The 22,136-nt window shown below is 39.9% G+C and overlaps 2 protein-coding genes and 1 long non-coding RNA gene across 7 annotated transcripts in view; 2 read left to right on the forward strand and 1 right to left on the reverse strand.

Moving 5' to 3' along the window:
* Nucleotides 1-22,136, reverse strand: part of LOC122779000 — a 26,243-nt gene continuing 4,107 nt past the window's right edge. The window contains exons 3-9 of one of the 5 annotated variants that reach the window (XR_006361496.1): nt 21,228-21,300; nt 19,263-19,390; nt 12,482-12,621; nt 9,394-9,618; nt 5,699-7,187; nt 2,550-2,613; nt 1-1,004 (exon numbers count right to left, since the gene is read on the reverse strand). This is a non-coding gene — a long non-coding RNA (uncharacterized LOC122779000). Of the gene's footprint in view, nt 2,614-5,698; nt 7,188-9,393; nt 9,619-12,481; nt 12,622-19,262; nt 19,391-21,227; nt 21,301-22,136 lie in introns of all 5 variants that reach the window. The other 4 variants (XR_006361495.1, XR_006361493.1, XR_006361494.1 and 1 more) reach the window with 4 other exon arrangements.
* On the forward strand, nt 724-11,198 carry slc9a6a (solute carrier family 9 member A6a). The gene is made up of 16 exons (XM_044041182.1): nt 724-1,025; nt 2,146-2,345; nt 2,545-2,622; nt 2,896-2,972; nt 3,151-3,263; nt 3,396-3,501; nt 4,977-5,118; nt 5,738-5,843; nt 6,037-6,125; nt 6,472-6,585; nt 6,774-6,885; nt 6,995-7,148; nt 7,746-7,776; nt 7,867-7,955; nt 8,606-8,711; nt 9,361-11,198. Exons 1-16 carry the CDS (start codon nt 725-727, stop codon nt 9,628-9,630), a joined length of 2,088 nt encoding a protein of 695 aa, XP_043897117.1. The 5' UTR covers nt 724; the 3' UTR covers nt 9,631-11,198.
* fhl1a (four and a half LIM domains 1a) overlaps nt 14,636-22,136 on the forward strand; it is a 19,597-nt gene continuing 12,096 nt past the window's right edge. Inside the window, exon 1 of the mRNA XM_044041184.1 lies at nt 14,636-14,735. The gene's annotated coding sequence lies outside the window, so the exon portion shown is untranslated. The remainder of the gene's footprint in view (nt 14,736-22,136) is intronic.

Consider the following 22,136-nt stretch of genomic DNA (forward strand, 5'->3'; position numbering starts at 1 on the left):
TTTTATCAACATTTAATTGTTTATCAAAAATTGCTAAATTTCATGCTTTTATGACCATTTGCATTTTTCTTTCATAAATCTGCCTGTTTATTACTCAATTTCTGTAAAGCTGGAGAGACTAGAAAAGCTCAAGTCTTGTATTTCCAGTACAATGGTGTAATGACACATTGTTAGTTAGCTGTTTTTATGATGGTAATATTGCTGTAGTACATGCAGTGTTGAGAATAAACGTCTTCATTTTCTAAGAACATCAGGTTATACAAATTTAAATGTGACTTCACATAAGCGGTAAAAATTAAATAGAAAGGATAACGTCTGTAAATATACATGTTCACTTCCTGTCCAACACGAAGGAAATTGAATATTTCAAAATAAGATTATTTTGCGGGAACTAGTTTAATCATCTGCGGAAATACATCTCCAGTAAACGACACAATGTATATCTTCATCCAATAAAAGTAATATAAAGTGAAAAAATATGCATAATATGTTATGGGTGGTTTAAAAGCAACTGCATCGTGACGCGGTGCTTTTAGTTTGAAATAAACACTGTAGAATTTCTGGAAATGTTAGTTTTCATTTCCAGGTCAGAGTCAATAGCGCTGTTGCTGTCGTCTTTCTGCTGTCGTCTCCCCCCATTACCAGTCCCCTAAATACAATTTCGCCCTAAAGTTTGCTTTTTATCCACGACGACTTTGCAGCGTTTGGCCGTGGACGAGCCGCAATGGTGTTCAGAGTGACTGTCAACGGCGCGTGGAGGGCGACGAGGACGCTGTGGCTGCTGCTGCTGGTGATCCTGTCTGTGGGCATCTGTGTGTGCCGAGCATCATCATTATCTCCGGAGGAGAGCAATTCCATGGAGAACACCATCGTGACAGAGAAGAAGGCTGAGGAGAGCCACAGGCAGGACAGCGCAGACTTGCTCATCTTCATCATGCTGCTCACCCTCACCATCCTCACCATTTGGCTCTTCAAACACCGGCGCTTCAGGTTCCTGCACGAAACTGGGCTGGCAATGATTTATGGTGAGAGAGCGAAACTCTCGTGTTGTACTTAGGGTTGGAAATGACTTCATTTTTAACGACCCAGTGGCGCATTTGAGACTGCGGGCTAAGAAGCTTAGTTACACAGACGCCCTCTTTCACAATGCTTGGTTTTGTAAATGAAACCTTAAAGAGCTGAGCCTCCTGGGCCATGAAAGGGAACCACTATACCATACAAAAACAACAGCAACACAAAATGTCACTTCTCCACTCTGTGGCCTGGTAATGCCAAGCATGAATGGCTGGTTCCTCCTTCACTAAGTAACTAACAGAAACTTTCCCTGCACCTGTCAGGAAAAACCCCACTCACGACTCACTGGTTGAAACAAACCAAGCACATTCCTTCAATTTCTGTTCACGGTTTTATATTTATTGGGGCTGAATGATTCCGATTATGAACAATTATTTGATTCGCTGTATAACTTTTTCATAGTTGAGCTTTATTTCAACCTTCACTTTGTTATAGATTTAAAACGAAATGGAACAGTGCCACACCAGACACCATCAAAATATGAACTACTATACTGGGATGAGAACTAAAACATATGGATTGTTTTTAACATTTTGACAATTGACATATAGACACAATAAAATCGCAGCCTCATGGATTTTGTAATTGTATTGTTTTCAAACAGCAATTTCAATTTGAAAACAGTTAATGTTCAGCTCTAATGTTGTGGTGATTATGTGATAGAATACACATGCTGACTTGAGTGCTCTGTGTAACTTAATTTATTTATTCCTAACCTTTATTTACCCTGGAGAGTCTATTACCTTTTCTTCACTTGGGGAAAATGAAATCCTCTACATGTCATCCACAATTTCAAATTAATTCTCTCTCTCTCACTTATTCTGGTATAAACATGGATAAACATGGAGCGATGGTTTCTGTAGTTCTCACTTCCCTCTTCACTTCACAAGCATTTGACATTTAGTTTCTGAATCTGTTCTTCCAAAATAAAAATGCAGATTTAGGCAGCTGCAGGAGAGTAACCACCCCATCATCTAGTCTACATTTCTCTGTTGATTGTTTTTCCTGTTTTGCACCAGAAAAATCTGACATGAATTGATTCTCTCTTCTCTTTGTTAACGCTTGTCTCAGGCTTAATCGTTGGCGTGATCTTGCGCTATGGCATCCATGTTCCTCGGAACGTTAGCAACGTCACGCTGAGTTGCCAGGTTAATGTGAGCCCTGCCACCCTGCTGGTCAATTTCAGTGGCAAATTTTATGAGTACACACTGAAGGGGGAGATCAACCCCACTGAATCGAAGGATGTGGCCGACAATGAGATGCTGCGAAAGGTACAGTTGCATTTTGTCACAAAGTAGTTTGTGCGATCTTGTAGTGTATTGAAGTTGTATTGGTTAGTGCTTTGTGTGTATTGTGAGTTTGTATGTCTATGGACAACAAATCTAATGTGGGCCAAACTTTGTACTTTGTTGTTATTATTATTATTATTATTGTTATTGTCATGTTTTTATGTGTCCGTGTGTTACTCAGGTTACCTTTGACCCTGAAGTGTTCTTCAACATTCTTCTCCCGCCCATCATCTTCCATGCTGGTTACAGCCTGAAAAGGGTACAGTTGTATTTCAGTTATTCTGTCTACTGCCTCATTCATAATACATACTCCTTCATTGCAAAGTAAGCGATTTTAACACCCCTTTGACTTTAAATTAGTTATTAAAAGAATGTCTTCTATTTCATATAATATAATATAATAGGTCCACTTTTCAAATCTCATCTTATAAAGTAGTTTGAAGTTGTTGATATGTTTACTGAAGATGAATGACTTGAATTGGAGTCTGCGTGTAGATAAATGTTGATGTGTTTATGTAATTCTGTCTTTCAGAGACACTTTTTCCGTAACATGGGATCCATCCTGGCTTATGCATTTCTGGGAACAGTCATTTCCTGTTTTGTTATCGGGTAAGAAAGAACATTCAAAATGGAAAACACAGAGTCAAACATCTTTGGTTTGGTTTATTTTCCCATTCTGAGTCCCCATGTAAAACTAAAAAGACTTTTTATGCCAGGGGACAATCTCGCCTCATCAATGTCAGTGTTGTTCATGATTATGTAAAACTGCCTGCTGTTGCTTCATCAGGTTGCTGATGTATGGCTGCGTGACGCTAATGAAGCAGGTTGGACAGCTGGACGGAGACTTTTTCTTCACCGACTGTCTGTTCTTTGGAGCCATCGTCTCTGCCACAGACCCCGGTGTGTTTGCTCATCATGTTAATTATAACCTGGATCCACTCAGGTCTTTTAGGACATGTTCCCACTATCAAGACAAGCAAATAAAAATGAAAACGTGCCAAGGAATTAATTGGTTTTCTCTTGGTTTTGCAGTGACAGTCCTGGCTATCTTCAACGAGCTGCAGGTTGACGTGGATCTGTACGCCTTGCTGTTCGGAGAGAGCGTGCTCAACGACGCCGTGGCTGTGGTTCTGTCCTCGTAAGTCTCTCTCTTGTTTTTGTCATCGTTCACAGTCATTGAGTTTGCATCTATGTCATGCGGTCTTGAATATGCACAGCCGCCGCTGCTGCCAAGTTACTGTTTTCCCGAGAGAAATGATGAAAGTATGAGTCATGCTTTCTTGTGATTGATTAACCGGTGACCTTTAGCTGATTAATGCTGTGCTAAACCTGCAGTGGCAACAGAGACGGTATAACAATGGATGTAGTCTTCCAGTTTGAAAAGGGAAGCCTTAGAAGCAGATGGAGGGAACTAACAGTTAGCCTCCAGGGGGTGAAAACTCCATTTGAATGAACGTCTATGGGAAAATGAGCCAACTCCCTCCTTTTTATGAAGATTTAAATTGCCAGTTTCAGGTTTTCTTTAATAAAACATGTTCATTTTGTAAATTATGTTCCCATTAAGAGGAATATATAAGAAAAAGCACTGCACATACAGCAGGTATTGTCCAATAAATGGTCAAATTGTGAATCTCAATCTTTGAAAAGAAGAATTATAGTACGTCCATTTTTATATACACGGCACATGAACTAACCCTTAGTTTTTGTCCTGCTCTACATGGAATTATTCCCACAGAATTATAAGTTATAATGGCAGGCATGGCAGAGTGGACAGTCCCTGTGGAGAGTCTCAGACCAGTCCAGTGAACGGGTGTACTAAGTAGAGCATGGCTTTGTGTGTGTTTGTGGGATCTCGGGGAAACAACATGACAAATCACTGGCATGATGCTCTTGTGCTCTCGGCTTATTCAACCGAGAGATTCATTATTCATTCGTCTGTTTTAGCTCGTTTCCAGTGACTTTTTTGAACACATCCACTATTGCATTCAGAGATTCTCAAAATAAAAACGTCAGGGGAAGCCCCAAAGCCAGAAATGTTTACAGGCAAACTGCTCAGTGATTTGTCTTGTGAGTGTGCAGGGTGTGTGTGTGTGTGTGTGTGCAGAGGTCTGCTTTTGGACTTGGCTCAAGTAGAATTTGAAACTAAATGAGGTTTGCCACTGCTCCAATAAAAGAATTCTTTCCTGCATAATATTTAATACTTCTGCAGTGATAACAGACTCACTTATTTTCAAAAGCTATTTGAATCCAGTTTAATAAGAGGTGCTTTACTCTTCTCCTCTCATGAATATACATTTACAGGGATGTTTCTCTGTCGACACTTAACTACCGTGCAGCACAGACGTGTATGTGACGGTGCTCATTGTCTTTCCTCACGTGCATGGTTGCTACAAAACGGATACTGTGTGCAGATTTGTTGTGTTACTGGTTCCTGGAATTTTTCAAAACATTGCAAGATATAAGCTCTGTGGTCTCCTTTCACTTTCTCTACTGGCAGAATGTTTTTTTCCCCCTTTCTCTCGTCGAAAAATGTGAATGGCCCCTGGTTTATACAGTAGTAAGCTGTTCTATTCAAAGATACATGGTAATAATTGCATTTTTGTATGATGTCAGGTCTATAGTAGCGTACCAGCCAGAAGGAGACAACAGTCACACCTTCGAGGTGATGGCAATGCTGAAATCTTTTGGGATTTTCCTCGGTGTATTCAGTGGCTCGTTTGCTCTGGGAGTGGCCACCGGAGTCGTCACTGCGCTCATATCTTTTATTATGTTATTATTTATCCATACAACACAATACTGTATCAATGTTAGCAATGTTATGTGAATGATATACTCATTTATTAATGATATGGTGCAGTTTGTTGTTTGTTAGTCGCTTATTTGTATTTCAGTTTTCTTTTTTTTATATTGTTTTGCTTCAAAATAACACAATGCACGTTTTTTGCAAAGTAACTTGAACCATTTGATTAAACCAATTAGACGAGAATGAACGGATACACAGATTTCACTATGTGTTTTTGTTTTTATATATCATTTCCGTTAGCTCATAGAACGTCAGAAAATGGTGATCGTTGTTTCTAAAATCTCAAAATATTTTGTCCACAAACCAAAATTTGTCAGTTTGAATGACTTATCTGTTATTAAAGAGCAAAGAGAAACCAGAATATTCACATTTAAAAACCCATAGAACACTAAAACGATTGTAATCGTAATCCAAAACAGTTAATTTTTTTTTTGATTAATCATTGCAGCCCTTACGTCACTACTTTGCAGATTTCGTTAATTTATCTAGGTTTTCTCTGATATTTTTTGTTGTGTAATGTGTCACAACTCACAAGAGCGTTTTCGTTAAACACCTTGACTGTTGTCCGTACGTGACCAAGTTCACCAAGTTGAGGGATTTCCAGCTGTTGGAGACGGCGCTTTTCTTCCTCATGTCATGGAGCACATTCCTGTTGGCTGAGGCTTGTGGTTTCACTGGTAATACACACACACACACACACACACACACACACACACACACACACACACACCATTTTAATTAGTAATTTGCATAAAATGGCCCCAATTATTAAGAGCACTGAGGACTGTTCTTGAGTTGTCAATGCATCATATTGTTGTGTGTCGATGCTTCCAACTGTCCTCCCTCTGTGTCTTTCCTGATGTGGTGCAGGTGTGGTAGCAGTGCTGTTCTGTGGAATCACTCAGGCCCATTACACGTACAACAACCTGTCTCCCGAGTCCCAGGACCGAACTAAACAGGTTAGACCTGGAGCAATGTCGCAATGTCGCTGCACCGTTTGCACACTTTCACAACATACTTCAAGTGTTTGTTTTTGTCTTTAAATTTGAAAGTAGCAAAAAGTTGTCATCGTGTCAACAGTTGAAGCAAAAAAGGGAGTTTCTGGGTGATAAAATCATATGGTAGTCGTAGAGCACATCAGTAATTATTGTTGTCTACTTTCAAAAATGTTCCATTAAATTGTCTAGTGAAGCTCATGTAATGTCATGTATAACGTGGAAAAAGCGTGTGTACCGTATGTTGAGCTTGTTTGAGCTGGACATACATTAACTGTCACTCAACAAAGGTGTGTCTTGTATGTTGCAGCTGTTTGAACTGCTGAATTTCTTGGCGGAAAACTTCATCTTCTCCTACATGGGCCTGACCCTGTTCACCTTCCAGAACCACATCTTTAATCCGATGTTCGTCGTCGGAGCTTTCGTATCTTTTGCGTGTGAAACTTGGGCATGGTACTTTCTCTTATTTACCAGTCGAGGCAAATCTACACCAGTGGTTTTCAGGAATTACAGCACTAAATTACCATTAATAACCAATAAAAAAATAAGCAACTTGTCCTCTCTTGTGTTGTGTTTTAGCTTTGTTTTGCCTCCTTAACCTCTGTCCCGCAGCTGGCTGTGTTCTTGGGAAGAGCCGCTAACATCTACCCTCTGTCATTCCTTCTTAATCTGGGACGACGCAACAAAATCAGATCCAACTTTCAACACATGATGATGTTTGCAGGTTCACAGTGAAACCTCTGTTTCCTGTCACGCGACCACATGCCTCCGGTCGGTCGTATGTCAAAACTTTCATGCTCATTTGCTTGCAACACTTTGCTGTGTTTCTGTAGGACTCCGGGGTGCCATGACGTTTGCCCTGTCCATCAGGGACACCGCGACGTACGCCCGTCAGATGATGTTTTCCACCACGCTGCTCGTGGTTTTCTTCACTGTTTGGGTTTGTGGAGGTGGCACCACCCAGATGTTGTCCTGCCAGCGCATACGGTACGTCTCCCCTCCACCCTGGTCACACACTGCACGTCCCTGGGTCAAAGTGGATTTGCATTAAGCATCAGTACTGAAATATTAATAGATCAATAAATGTTTTTTAAAAAGCATTTTCACCCCTAGAACCATATTTTTTACTAGATTGGTGAACAGAAACATCTAAACGTGGCAGTTTTAACTTCATATGAAGGCTCACATTTGTTTTGAGAGGCTCTACATATTTTGGCCCAGCATTTTATTTTATTCTATTTTATTAAAACTAAACTAAAATAAAAATGTTGTTTATTATATTATTATGTATATTGTATATTATTACATATATACGTATATTAATGTTCCTCCCTGATCGTCCAGACTTCATGTCCCCCCGTTTAGCTCGCCCATCAGGTTTAAACTCCGGTCATTAACAATTCATGATAACCTCTGACCCTGCTCTGTTTACTGCGGGAGGATGATTTCAAAGTACGCCTTCATCTTAATGGAGCTCAGTCAAGCAAACCGGGAACTCTCGCTTCTCAACACTACACTGCCGTAACAGTTGCCACATGAAAGTGATTTACATCGATTTCCTTTTATTTGTTTTTTTCTCTGCAGAGTGGGAGTGGACTCGGATCAAGATAACTCTGTGAGTCAGACACTTTGTGAAGGCCGCAGGACTTCACTGAAGACTGACGCATGGAGTGAAAATAACGGAAATGATCTTTTTTTTTTCTAGATGAGTATCAGTGATGGATCGTTAGAGAGAAGAAGCACCAAACAAGAAAGTGCTTGGCTTTTCAGAATTTGGTACAACTTTGACCACAAGTATCCTTCAGTGAGAAATGACAAAAAGCCAAAAGACTACATTTTTTGTTGTCCTTTGTGTTTTTTTTTTTTAGACACATAAGTAACCACCCTCTAAACTATGGCACTCCCTCAGTACATAATTAATTTAGAAATATAGAGGTAAATATGAGGAACAGTAGAGATTTTACAATTGTGAGTATTAAGAACATCTTACTCTAACTAAATGCCAAAATGAATGATTTGTAACCATTAAAGCAGTTTACTCTCTGTACTTTGACTTTACAGCTTTATAAATTGTTGTCAAATTTACTGTTGGATAAACGAAGACGACCAGACTGCTGTAGTTCACAGTGTCAGACAGCAGAGGGAGTGACTTGTATACACTTTAAGATTAATGATCACTGTAATTGCGTCAGCAACATAAAGGCAATTGTGTTTTCTGTTTTTTTTTTTATCTTAATTATGTCATCAAATTTGTCTTTTTGGATCCGTAGAAAGACGACTGATGTTTTATTATCTGCTTCATTCATTCGTTCATTAATCATCTCAATCATCTGGGGGTTTGTTATTTGTGTGTGTGTTGTGTGTCTATAATCTCTCACTCACTCTTTCTGTCAGTGCATGTTTTCTACGTAAACATGCATCCTTGACTCGAGCCCCCTCTGCAGCTACCTGAAGCCCATCCTGACTCACAGTGGCCCCCCTCTCACGGCCACGCTGCCTCCCTGCTGTGGCCCCCTCGCCCACTTGCTCACCAGCCCTCAGGCCTATGAGGTCAGACGTGGTCTATTTTTGACCAGACTGTGTTTGTCAAGGTTTTATCTTGTATTAAGTGATGGAAAAAAAGTGTTTTTGTTTTTTTTGTTTTACAGTATCAGGACAATGTCATTGTATATGCCTTTTTCCACATTTACACAGATGTCAGGAAGAGTCTGAATTTCCTTTTTTATCAATCATTAAGCACAAAGGCTCATCTGAAAAGGTTTACTTTTATCAGGCATGTACGGAAAAGAAAATAAGCAAACATATTTCACCTTATTCAGTCATTATAAAGGAGTTAAAGGGCTGTTTCACCCATTTTTCCCCACTGGGTCAAATGAAGTATAAACTTAAAATCATTATGATGGGTTAGGGTTTGTTTAATTCAAACCAAATTTGACCAGGGTTTTTCTTTTTTGTATTTTTATTTTTTCAGATCTTTTACTCTCTTAAAAGAAACAAGATTGAAAAGATTTTTTTCAATCTTCACTTCCTCTGTTGTGGGAATGAGACGTGTGTCTCAGATCCACTGTCTGATGATCATATAACACATTTATCTATATTTTTTTTGGGTGAAGTGAAGTGACCCTTTTTCAAGTCACATTCTTATCTTAATTTTAATTTCAGTATGATTTTTCTTTTTCTTCATCTGTATCTGCCCCAGAATGAAGGTGAGTTGAAGGACGATGACTCTGACCTCATCCTGACGGACAGGGACATGAACCTGACCTATGGCGACATCACCGTCAGCACGGATGGCTCAGGTGCACACAGCAGCGGCGGTGCAGCCTTTTCCGGCATCGGCGCCGACGACTTGGACAGGGAGCTCACGTACGGGGATCACGAGCTGGTGATGCGGGGCACGCGCCTGGTGCTGCCCATGGATGACTCGGAGCCGCCCTTCTCCGACCCCCAGCACCGCCTGCGGATGTGAGGACAAGTCTTTTAAAGCGCAGACGCAGACAACCGTCCCATCTCACACTGACCCAAGCCACCGAGCAGCAGACCTGCGCCCGTGTTCTCCTTTATTTCATTCTGCCGCTGAATTCTTTGTTTTTCTCTTCAAACATTCCTCTCGCTTATTTTTCCACCCATTTCACCCCCTCCCCACAGTGGCAAATCACTGTCTCTACCTCATTCCTGTTCTGCTCGTTCTCTGCACCTTTCTGAACTGTAATATATATTCGTATTTATTTGCAGGGTTTCTTTGGCATTCATTTTGAAAGTCAAAGTTTCTCCCAGTTTGGCTTAAAGTTGTGTGCCAGTCACCTTACTGTAGCATCGCACAGGGGTCCAGCAGCATGTGTTTGTGTGTAAATGCAAGTACCAACCACTATCTAATTTGTCAACGTACAGTATATCACAGGAGTACTATAACTTTGATGATGCATGCTGAGGATGCTTATTGTTTTCTTTGTGTGTGAGGTTCGAGGGCTTTTCTGTTCGTTGGGGTCCAACCGTGTAATTGTCGCTGCCTTCTCTCTCTGTGTGTCAGAGACGCGCTGACCCAGTTGACAACTTTACTGTACATGTGGTTACAATTAAGTGCCTGGGAATTGTAGTTTAAAGTGTGGGCAACCCAAACTGGATCGTGGAGGCTGTGGGCAGTCGTGCACTTATCGTTTTCCCCTTTTTTAAAGAAAAAAAGAAATCCCCAAAAAAATCACAACACCTCTCTATTCATAAGGTAGCAATATAAGGTAGTGGGTGTTTGGGCTGTCAGTTTGTGCTGTTTACCCGTAACAATGTAATCTGGCAGTGAAAGACGTGGATCTCTCCCAGTGACCTTTGACTGTGACACGGTGAGGGACTTATTTTAGAAGCTGACGTTGCTCTCGACGGGTCAAATCGCTCTCATTTGAAGAGAAGAGATTTAAATGAAGGAGACTCTGTGCCATCTCTGTCCTGCATTTTGACTTTTTAACGAGGGAAAAAAAACAACAAAAATGCAGTTGACGTCGTGTTTTCTATTGTTTTTGCAACAGATCTGAAATATTTTAAGCTGACTCACATACTCGTTGACATCCACACACGCTCTTTTTTGAGACTTAACCCCCTTTCTTGTGAATTTGACACGAAAAGTAACTTTTTTTCCAATGTTATTCCAATATATTTTCATTGTCCATCACTCCAGCAGTTGTGTTTGATCAGTCGATCATCGTTTGATCTATTTGCAATCAATTAAGAATTTAAAAAAAGTATTTAGAGCTGGATGCAGTGCATCCTTTTTTATGGGTACTGTGATGAGTTTATGATTTAAAGGATTGCAAGAATAGAACAGCACTAGTTGTTTACATGTGGGACGTTTGTCCTCCGCCGTCCTCTTGGACTGACATCTTGATCGTTCAGCAGGATTTTTAACAGCATCGATGCACAAAAAAAAAGAAAGCGTTACTTGTTACCATTTTTAAGTTATAGTTTTACTTCAAGTCGATCGTTGAGGCTATTTTTGTGGGCGTACAAGTGGAATAGAAGGTTGTGTGGAGTATAGCAGCTGTTAACCGCAATAGTTAACAGGAAATGTTGATAGGACGTCACCATGGCAACACTGTGTTGATGTGGACAGACGCCAGGAAAGTCTTTGGTGACTGAGCAGAACACAACGATTTTGTGGTTTACCCTCGCGATGAGCCGAAGTCGAAAAAGGTTGGTGTGTGCGCCAAAATGGATCACTTTTAAGTAACAAAAAAAAGGGAGAAAATAAGTTGATGTAAGAATGAAAAGGATCAGGAAGGAGAGTTAGGCCGATGTCTGTGCGTCTCTTTGTATCTTGGAGATGATACTGTTATCTTCTGCTGTGCAGGAACCTCTTATTGAAAGTGTTGACCTTTTTTTGTGTTTGTTTTAATCAGGCACGCCTCCTGACATTACTTTATCCAGGAAATGATGAATTCTTCCCACCACAATTTGAATTTTTGTTGTTATTGCTGAATTTTATGTTATCGAAGGGAAACTGAATGATGTGAAGAAGAAGAAAACGCTGATTTGCACTCGGTCCCTCTGTTTTTGTTTTGTTTTCTATTCAACAGCTGCTTTTTTTTTTATGATGTACCGTGTGTTTTGGGTTTTGGTTGTAGAAGAATTAAAAGTTTTAATGCCGGGTTTAATGAATGGTGACGTAATAGAGTTGAGTTGGTTTCGTTGATGTTACTTGGTGAAGGAATCATTTCCATTTACTGCAGTGTAGTGGCAGAAATGTCATACTTATACCCCCCCTGTGTTAACATGAACACAACAACAGGTACTTTGTGTGTGTATGTGTGCAACGAGCTGCTGTTTAAACGCTGTTCTGTTGCCATGCCTTTAACAGAGCATGACCATTCATTCTCCACAGATGGTGGACTCTGGGAAAAGAAAAAAAAACAACAACATATATACAAGGAGAATTGTTTGCCACTGTTCTTTAACTGACAAAAAAAAATGTGAAACCTGCAAGAGCTCCTATAGGTTTTCGGTATTTGCCTCCTGCTCTGCTGGTGTGTGTGTTTTTCCTCTCTCTGTTCTCTGAATGGTGACCTGTGATTGGCTTTGACCACTGGAAATCTTGTCTGAAGTAGCTGACCAAAGAGGCCTGCTGTGCTCCGTGTTTTCAGACGACCCAGTCTATCTTTATACTGCAAATTCCATGTGTGTGCGTGCGTGTGTGTGTATGACCGTGTGTGACTCTGTGTGCGTGCGTGCGTGCGTGTGTGTGTTAAAGAGAGAGGAACATGTGAGACATTGTGTTCTCTCTTTTCCTCCGTGTTGCAGGTACTGACTGTTTACATCTGTTTAAATATACTCACCTGTTCCTGTGCGTGCAACGGTCAATAAAAAAAGAAGCCTGTGCTTTTGATTAAAGCCTTCTTGCTGTTAACGGCCTCATCATTTCCGTGCTTCCGCTCTTACTGGGCGTCTGGGTCGTGAAAGGATGAAGCTGCAGCAACTGCAGACACATGTGAAACAAGATTACGTCAAGATTACAGACTTTTATAACTTTTTAAGGAAGTGACGGGCACAACGGAGTGAAAAAATAACCTCGTCGTTGGACTCAGTCACTACGACCTTCAGCCTGTACTTCAATATTAAAACTTTAAAATGCTAATTCTCGAAACAAAATAGAAAAAAAACTCAGCGTGCTATTGTTTTCGCACAAAACTGTCAAGGGTTGTTTTCAGGTGGAGCCGCAGACACCTGATAGTCTGACTCTCATATTTCCAGCCGTTACATCAGTTTGTGATGTGAAAACAAAACTCCCTAAACTAAAGTGGCAGTTTGTCAAAAAACAGTGAATCCAAATCGAAGTAAAACTAAAACTTACTATTGCACCATGGGTACATATATATATATATATATCTTGCACAAAAAAAGTAACACAATGTCTTTTCCAGGTGATGGCAGTCTACTGTGGTTTTATTATCCAAAAAGCAAACAAACAAAAAGAACAAAAGGAATCACGCTGGTAAAAACACAAAACAACAGCACCCAGGTGCATTCTGATCCCCCACCAGTCGTCCTACATCGTACTCACACCATGCCCAAACCATATTCAATAACAAAAAGTCATGCTAAACAAAGCTACTATTTTAATTATCACTTTTTTTATATTTGTTGGCTTTCAGCTGCTCCCTCTCTCGGGGTCACCACCCTTTTATTCAGGCTATACACTATGGTACATTATAGATGTGGTCAATTTAAAGTGTCCAATTAACAATGAGTAATGCAGATCGAGTACCTTGACCTGGCAACCTTTCAGTCGTTGCCCAAAACTCTGATATATAATAGATAAATAATTCTCTATAGTCAACAAACCAACCCACACTGATGCACAATTTGCTCTCACGTTTTTGCAAACAATGCTTTAATTAGCCCAATGTGTTAAAACATTGTAAATATTAAGTAAAGGTACTGTGTAATGTGGTGGCAATGCATCAAACAAAATGGTCTCTAACTTGATTAGATTACATAGAATTGATGTAATATAAACATGTTTTTATCATCTTCCATAAAATCTGCAAACCTGCATTTGATCTTGCAAATGTGCTCTAGTAAAACAAGATAATACACAGACCGACCTTCATCTCATGTAACAAAGAGTCTCTGTGTTTGTGTGTTTATGCCAATAAAACAGAGCAATCCTATGTTTATAGTCAGGTCATGGTTTACCGACAGATTAGCATTTTGGGTTCAGAAGATCGAGCCATTTTCATATAATGTTGTCAAATTTGGACCTGATCTTTGGTTAACTCCGACACCTTTAGCACAACAAACGTGACTTCGTGGCCACGAAATCCCCCCCACACCTCTTGTTCCTGACGGCTGTAACAAACACTCCCTCACCTCTCACCTCAGACTGAGAGCTTCACTTTGGACCGAGCTCAGACTGTGATTGCAAATAACAGTTTAATCCCAGTGATATTGTTTAATGTGAGAGTTGGCAGCTGTTCTACAGTGACACAAACACCGTTTTTTTGGGCCATTCAGCCCCCTGGGGGGGATTTATAATGGACTGAGTCTGAGGCTCTGGGTTTATGGACTTTAAAGTGTTTACTTTGGGTGAAGAATGAATCATCTTGATGCAATTCCTCCGCTCATTACCAAAGAAGGACACGAGTGAGGCCAATAAGAAGCAGGAGGGAGAGGAAGAAAAATAAAAAAAGAGTAAAAGTAATTCCATAATTGAGAGAAATAAAATTTTAAACATAGGGAATAATGACAGATAATTCAATGAATGACATACAGAGGCAAACAGCAGAAGGGTTTTTTTTTTTTCTTGGTTCACATTTATGTAAAAAGTGGATTTTTTTTAAATGTTCTTGTCTGATTCTAGTGCAGAACCAATGAGGTGTTTGCAAAGAGAGCTTATAAATTCCTGGTTGAGGTCATTGTTTATGAGCGCGTACAGTGGTTTGGCTCATGTCCTGCTCTCTCTCTCTCTCTCTCTCTCTCTCCCTCTCTCTGACTTTGTCCTTTAAAGCTGCGACGCCTCGGCACATTTTACCTCTCAGACCAAAGCCACCCGGTCAGACGCGTGAAAAGACGCTTCTCATCTGTGCAGAGGTGAGTCCAAACAAGCCGCAGCCGAGCTTCACTCGCACTGTCCTCAGAGAATAAGATAGCAGATGTTTATTATAGGTCGACTTTGACTGATCCACTTTGGTTCACGTCTGTTCTGAACACTGCACTCTAAACTGTTTGTCTGTACATTTACAATCAATGAATCTATCCATTACATTTAGTAGTGAATGGACAACTGTAATACTCTAACTTTCTCTGAACAAAGTAAACTTTACAAAGTAACCTTAATTGGTGACAGCAAATAAGAATTAAGTTCATTCATTCATTTAGCTTGAATGCTAAAACTCTTGAGATGAGTTTCCTTTAATAGCGACACCGTAAATCATTTCACATGATATGATAATGATTATTATTATAAAAGACATTTAAGGTGAAAGCCTGTGAATTTCTGTGTGCATGTTTTTCTATGACATTTGTTCATGTTTGGGTTTGGTTTTAAGTTTTTAACTTTTCATTTCATGGATAAACCTTTCACGTTTTTGTTTCTTCTTCTTTGTCCGTTGCTTTTTTTTATACGCTACTAAAATGATAAACGGTTTTTATTTACAGTAGATCACTTTCCTAGTCTTTATGACTATAATCAGATGCTTTCCACTATACTGTTTTGCCATTCACCCATTCACACACGTTCACTCACTCACATATTAGGTTGACTTGAGATGACCCTGACTCGTGCACTTTGTTTGTCTTATGTCACTGCACTGTAAAATATTTCTCTTGTACTTTTAAACAGTAAATCCATGTGTCTCAGATACTGTATTTTCACAGTATCTGTGGTTACTTTGACATTTTGTGGTTTCACTGTAAGTTCACAGTTCTAACTTAAGTGACCTTAATTGGTGAAAATCCATTAAGTTCACTCATTTAGCTTGAATTTACTAAATTTTCTGTAAAAAACAAAAAAACATAAAACAATGAGATTAGATGCGTTTCCTGTTACAGCCACACCTAAAATAATGTAACAGTAAAACAACAAAAAAACATGTTATTATATTGTCAAAGCCTGTAAAATGAAGAAATTTATATCATTAAGAAAGTATAAGATCATTTATATGAATTTCTGGGGGGGGTTCTGGTTTTTTGTTTTTAACATTTCAGTTTTTTATTCACCTAACATGTTCATGCATCAAATAAATCACTGATTATGATCCAAGTGCACAACAAAGGAAATATTAAACAAAAAAGAAAAGAAATGGCATCCGTGTCTGGGTAAATGATCTATACATATTTAGAATGTGGCCGCTGCGTCTTATATAAAGTTACAAAAGCCCCATGATTATTTATTATAGAAGTTTAAGATGTACAATGTTTCTGGGAGGTTTCCGTCACAATATAATACTCGACTGGACTTTGTAACATGTGAGAAGAAAAGTGCCATAAAGTTTATTTTTATTATTGTTATTATATTATTGTGTAGATAACTTTCTGACACCACAACTGAACTTTGTTCAAGATTTCCTTTTGTCCCGCACTGTTCAGGTCCAATTGGACCGGGTCACAGTGACTGATTACTTAGACAGACCACCCCATAATATCTAAATGTGATCTGTACAATACAGTACAGTTCTCTCGCACAGCACTAATGAACAGCACCACCCACAGGTGTCATGTGAAACTGTTAAAAACATCCATCACTTCGTTTGCCGTCTCCTCCCTTCAGGGTTTGGGAAGCTGCCAGACCAAACGCATGATGTCATGTAAGAGACGGGGAGATTACGGTCCTTTGCCTGGCACACTGGTCCACCGTGTGGCTGCAGTATGACTTCACCAGCCTTTAAACCCCCATAAAACCTTTTTACTGAGTAATAAATTAAGCCACTTTCATGTATGAATTCAAGGCTGCTCTTTTCTCTTGGTGCTGTTTTTTTCTTCATTTTTTTAGCCGTACAGCAATTTACGAATCCCTTTGAAGACCATAATGTGTTTCTTAAGTAAGAGTGTTCTATTTTTCACATTTAAATCAGCACAAAAAAGCACCATGGAGTTTATTTTATGCCAGTTTTCGGTGAAGCTGTTGTACAGTGCCAGTGGCAGTGAGGTCTCTTTGGTGCCTGTGCTGTAATTTTGTTGAAAAGACGGTTTCATCATTTATTTTATTCCTGCAAATAGAGCAGAGAGACAGAGACAGAGAGGGTGTGTGTGTGGGCTGTGTAGATGAGGAGGAAACACACACACACACACACACACACACACACACACACACACACACACTCTTGCTCAGAAGTCCTAAATAGGCAATGCTGCTTTTTTTTTTCTGTGTGAGTGTGTGGATTAAACAGGATAAGTGGAGGCAATATCCTCTCTTGAGGATGATGATGTTGATGAAGAGGCTTTTCTACTGTCATCCTCGTTTCTTTTCTTGCTCAGAGAAAAAGCCGCGGCTGAAAAGCACATGAATACTTTGCGTATAAGAAGAAGAAAAAGCACAGAACCAAAAATTTAAATGAGAAAACCTAGAGCCTAAGAAATTATAGTCGAAAAGAAAGAAGATTGTTTTGTGATTTTATGCATTTTTGGAAAAGAGTTGATCCTTAAAGCTACAGTATGTGCCTTCTTTCTTTCATTTTTGTTCCTTTCATGGAAGTGTAGCGTACAATGAAGTACAATGCCAAACAAATCCATAATTACCTTTGAGACAACTTGAAGGAGCAGTGAGAAAAATATAATTCTTCTTCATGTCTGCCCCTAACTTAAACTCAAAGAATCACTGATGGCCCTTTTCCACTATGGTCTCAGCTCGCCCCGCCTTGGCACGGCACGGCACAGGTTGGTTTCCACTACAAAAATAGCGGAGTCATCACTGCACGGCTGCATGAAACTGCGGTGACTTTGTTTTATACGCGACACACACACAAACGAGTGACGAGTGACTTTTAAAGCAGTTGTTTTCAGTGTAACTGAATCGTTAGAATCATTTAATTAAACCTATTTGTTCAGTACTTCCTCCATGACCGGAGCACAGACTCTGTCACAGTCACTGAATCAGCAGCACTGTCGCTAAATACACCAGACTCCTCTGTTAAATATTGACAGCCGCTCCCTTCACTGGCTTCCTGTAGCTGCTCACATCCGCTTCAAGACTCTAGTGCTTGCGTTCCATGCTACAAACTGATCCGGTCCAGCCCACATCCAGGACATGATCAGAACCTACACCCCAGCCTGCCCACTTCGCTCTGCATCGACAAACCGACTCGCTGCCCCCTCACTGAGAGGATTGCAGAGGCATTCACAGAACTCGAGACTGTTCACTGTCCTCGCTCCCCATCGACATCCGGACAGCGGAAAGCCTTCACATCTTCCGCCACCGACTAAAAACACATTTCTCCCGACTCTACCTCGACTAAGCAACGACGACAAAGAAAAACAAAAAAACGTATACATAGCACTTATGACTAGCACTTCATAGTTTGGTTTACTTGAAGCTCTTACTTACTTCTAGCTCTTATTTGTACCCAAATGTTTAAATGCACTTATTGTAAGTCTGCTAAATGACATGTAATGTAATATTGAGATTTTAGACATTTCCCCTGGTAGTTGCAGAGTAACCCACGTTTTTTTAACTGATCATCATTTGTTTTCTCTTAAATAAATATTTTGTACAACCACATTTTTCTGTTGATAATTTCAGGATGTTACTCCAACAACAGAAGTACACATTTGCTTTAAGGTGGTGCTTTGTTGTGTTGGAGAAACTCCAAAAACTCACTGACCTATGGTAAAAACATGGAGGTTTACAGTGACGGCCTCTGTAGAGTAAAAGTACTCTGCACTAATAAAACAAAACAATTTATACCAGTTTATATTTATATCAGTTTCTACCAAATTAAAGAAATGGTACATTAAAAATGTTACTGTACCTCTGGAGTCCACTATCATTCAACTACAAGTCAAACTGAAACTAATTTTGTCAGAATAACAAAAATGTCCTGCAATAAAGCCATCATGAATCTAAAATAATTACATTCCAGTATTTATACACATGCAAAAGAAACATACATGCAAATGAGATACGGTGTGAAAACTGCACTTATGCACGTCCAACAGCGTGTGTCTCTAAAATAAAACATTTGATTTAGCGATTCACGGACGATAAAACACGATCAGGGCGTTAACTAATGTAATGATGCAAATAGAAAAATGGCCCCGTTCATTGTAAAATGGCAGATTGCAATTAGAGGCCTTTTATTACTGTAGTTTTTATATTCTAGCTCATTTAAATTATGCTCGGCCCATAAAGTGTCAGGATTAAGTTTATGTGATTTTAGAGGCCGATTATTCACAAAATAAATGAGTGAATGCACTTTTCTTTCGCTGCAGCTGGTAAAACAAACAGTTATGTTTCATAGTTTAAAAACTGCGCACGCGCTCATTCGAACACAGAGAGCGGGAAAGTGTGACAAGGACGTTAGTTATGTGACTGCCTTCACCGTGAAGCTCCATCTGCTTTGTATGTGTCTCACACTGACTCTGTAAGGCTGGAGAAAAACAAACAAGAACACAAAAACTCACGTGACACCGACGCTGGACTTTCAGCGCTTTGTGACGGCTGGTGTTCGACCTCGCTGAGATATTGAATCCACGTGATGCTCTGGGTTGAGATGAGCTTGAGTCATGTGAAACCAGTGAGAGGTGAAGAGCTGCAGAGAGAGAGAGAGAAGGAGTTAGTACATGTTTCTCTATCCTTGTACAAGTGTTCAAACATATCTCTATGGGGACACTTAGGGTTAGGGACTTAGTTGTGATGGTTAAAGGAATACTTCACCAATTTCCATTTAGCTTTGTATTACTAGAACCTACCAACCTCTGTTTCCCCTGAGTTGAGAAATATCTTCATTCTTTTCTTTGCTACGTGCCCACCACGTGACACTTGGTCCTGTTAGCTTAACTGTTAGCAAAGATGGCGGACACTGTTTACATACTGGGAATGAGGTCCCGCCCCCTTATGAGTGGGTCTAAAAAGTGCGGAATTAGCGTTGCAGTTTCAAGGCTCGGACCAAGTGTCACTGGTGGGTACGTCACAAAAAAAAAGAATGAAAAATACTCCCCCTATTCTAGTAATACAAAGCTAAATGCTAATCTGTGAAGTATTCCTTTAAGGTTAGATTGAGGAGCTAGGGTTAGGATTAGGACAGTAGTAGTTATAGTTAAGGTTAGAGTAAGTGTCCAGGTAATTAATGGAAGTTAACACAATGTCCTCTGAAGTTATGGAAACCAGTGTGTGGTGTGTGTGTCTATGTACAAACTCTGACCTTCCCGGGACCACTTGTCCTCTTGGGGATCAGCGTCTGGTCGTGCTTAGGTTATGTTTAAGGGTTAGTCATTAAATGTTTATAATTAAAGGGATAGTTCACATATTTTTTGAATTGTCAACATTGTCAACACTGACTTCACCGAATGCACACACGCTACTGTTCGTGATGCTCCCATACAGAGAAAAGCAGCGGTTTGACATCACAACACAAAGGAGTTTGTAGTCCACTGCTGCCTCCATCAATGTGTTTAAATGTGTTATAATGTGATATTTGGTGTATTAAATGCTGTGTTTGGATTAAGCAGTTAGAAACTTTGGTTTCCAGCCACAAAAGGCTGTGTAATGGCAAAAATAATGTTAAGAAGTGTCGATTTTTGTCCCCACTGGCAGCTATGGCAGTACTGAAATGTATATCTAGTGAAATTTCAAAATAAAACAGGAAACCACAAGACAACAACTAAACACAACCAGCTTTCCTGGTCCCGATACAGATCTCTTTCAATCTTGCATGCTTATTGGCTCACACACAGATGAGATGTACTCATTTACATATCCCTTAAAGGTTAGGGATAGGGTTTTCCAAATGAATAAAAGCCAATGCAGCGTCCTAACAAGAATAGCTGTATAAAACTGTGTGTGTGTGTGTGTGTGTGTGTTGGCAACGCCTCTCTCCAAGTCACATCCTTTAAACAGGAGTGTTGCTGTGTTGATGGATCTCTTGTCATGATGGCCTTTTCGTCCACAGATATTTGACCTCAGAGTGTCTGGGTCTCACTGCTCACTGACCTTATAACTCTGTGTGTGTGTGTGTGTGTGTGTGTGTGTGTGTGGACAAAGTGACAGTGCGTGTCTTTTTCTGTGTGTGTGTGTGTGGCTGATGATGAGTCATTGTTTCCTCAGTCAGGAGGAGATATGGTTCCGTCTGTAGCTGGTCTGTTCTCCCTCTAACTCGATTTGGAGAACGACAGGAGGAGACACATGGACGTCCAGGTCATACTGAGAGACAAAGTCACATTTGTGGCAGGACAGATATCTGTAATTCAGTGTATCCAAAATGAAACCTTCAGATATCCAAAACATTATTTTTCCTAAGGCAAAATAATGTGAGAGTTTAGAGTCTTTAAGTGGAATTATTTCTTATCAAGTTTAAATACTAGATATCTCAAACTGGGATTACTGATATTTACAATTATATATGCATAAGTACATCTGTAATGACAAACCTCCACAAATGACCCACTTTCATGGAAACGGTTACGTCAGTTGTCCATGCAGGAAGGATGAGGTTGTGGATATCTAAAATGACAAACGTGAACAGGATGAATGGGGTTGTGGATGTTTATTTCACATTTATTATTATTTAGACTACAGGAGGAACTGAGTGAAAGAAAAACTGGTAATCCAGACACAAACACGATGAAGCAAGTGTGGCTGCTTGTTTCTCTCATACGTTCAGGAAGCACGGGGTCACTTTTCCCCGCTGTGCTGCCAAACTTCCTATCTGCCATGTGAACATCACATACCAAACACGTTGTGGCATGTGTCACATGTCATGATGAGTTTAAAAGCTTACACCAGATCTGAGAGTCTAAAGCTGCCTGTTCAAGTGATATTTAAAAGCATTTATCCTCCACTTTTCTCTGAAAATATACATAAAAAAGACTGAATAGACCAGAGGATCAGGAGTTATTTCTGTGTTTTGTGTTCGATGGGGAGGTGGACACTACATTCCACCTTTATTTTTAACCAGGGTGGGAGTGACTGCAGCACACGCTGTGTGAGGCCAGGTGTACGTTGTGCAAACACTGTGAGAAAGTGAAAACGGGAGCGAATAAGCAAACAACTCCTGTTTGTTTTTCCCCCACTGGACTGAATTAGATAATGACTTTTCATGGCCAAGTCTTTCTTGATTTTATCATTTGACTACTCTAGTTTTGGCGGGATTCGTATGAAACGAAAACAAAAGCAGGAAACGTCCTCCAGAACACAACGCTCTGTGCTTTTTGACATTTGGCCGATACAGCGAAGCAAAGGTGAAATGTTGCATTCAATTTCCATGTAAGACACGAACCTCGTTATGGCATAGACCGATAATACCATCGGAAAAATGTAGCTTGTTTGCTGGAATTGAA

This window comes from Solea senegalensis, linkage group LG12 (assembly GCF_019176455.1).
Source record: "Solea senegalensis isolate Sse05_10M linkage group LG12, IFAPA_SoseM_1, whole genome shotgun sequence".
Taxonomy (NCBI): Eukaryota; Metazoa; Chordata; class Actinopteri; order Pleuronectiformes; family Soleidae; genus Solea; species Solea senegalensis.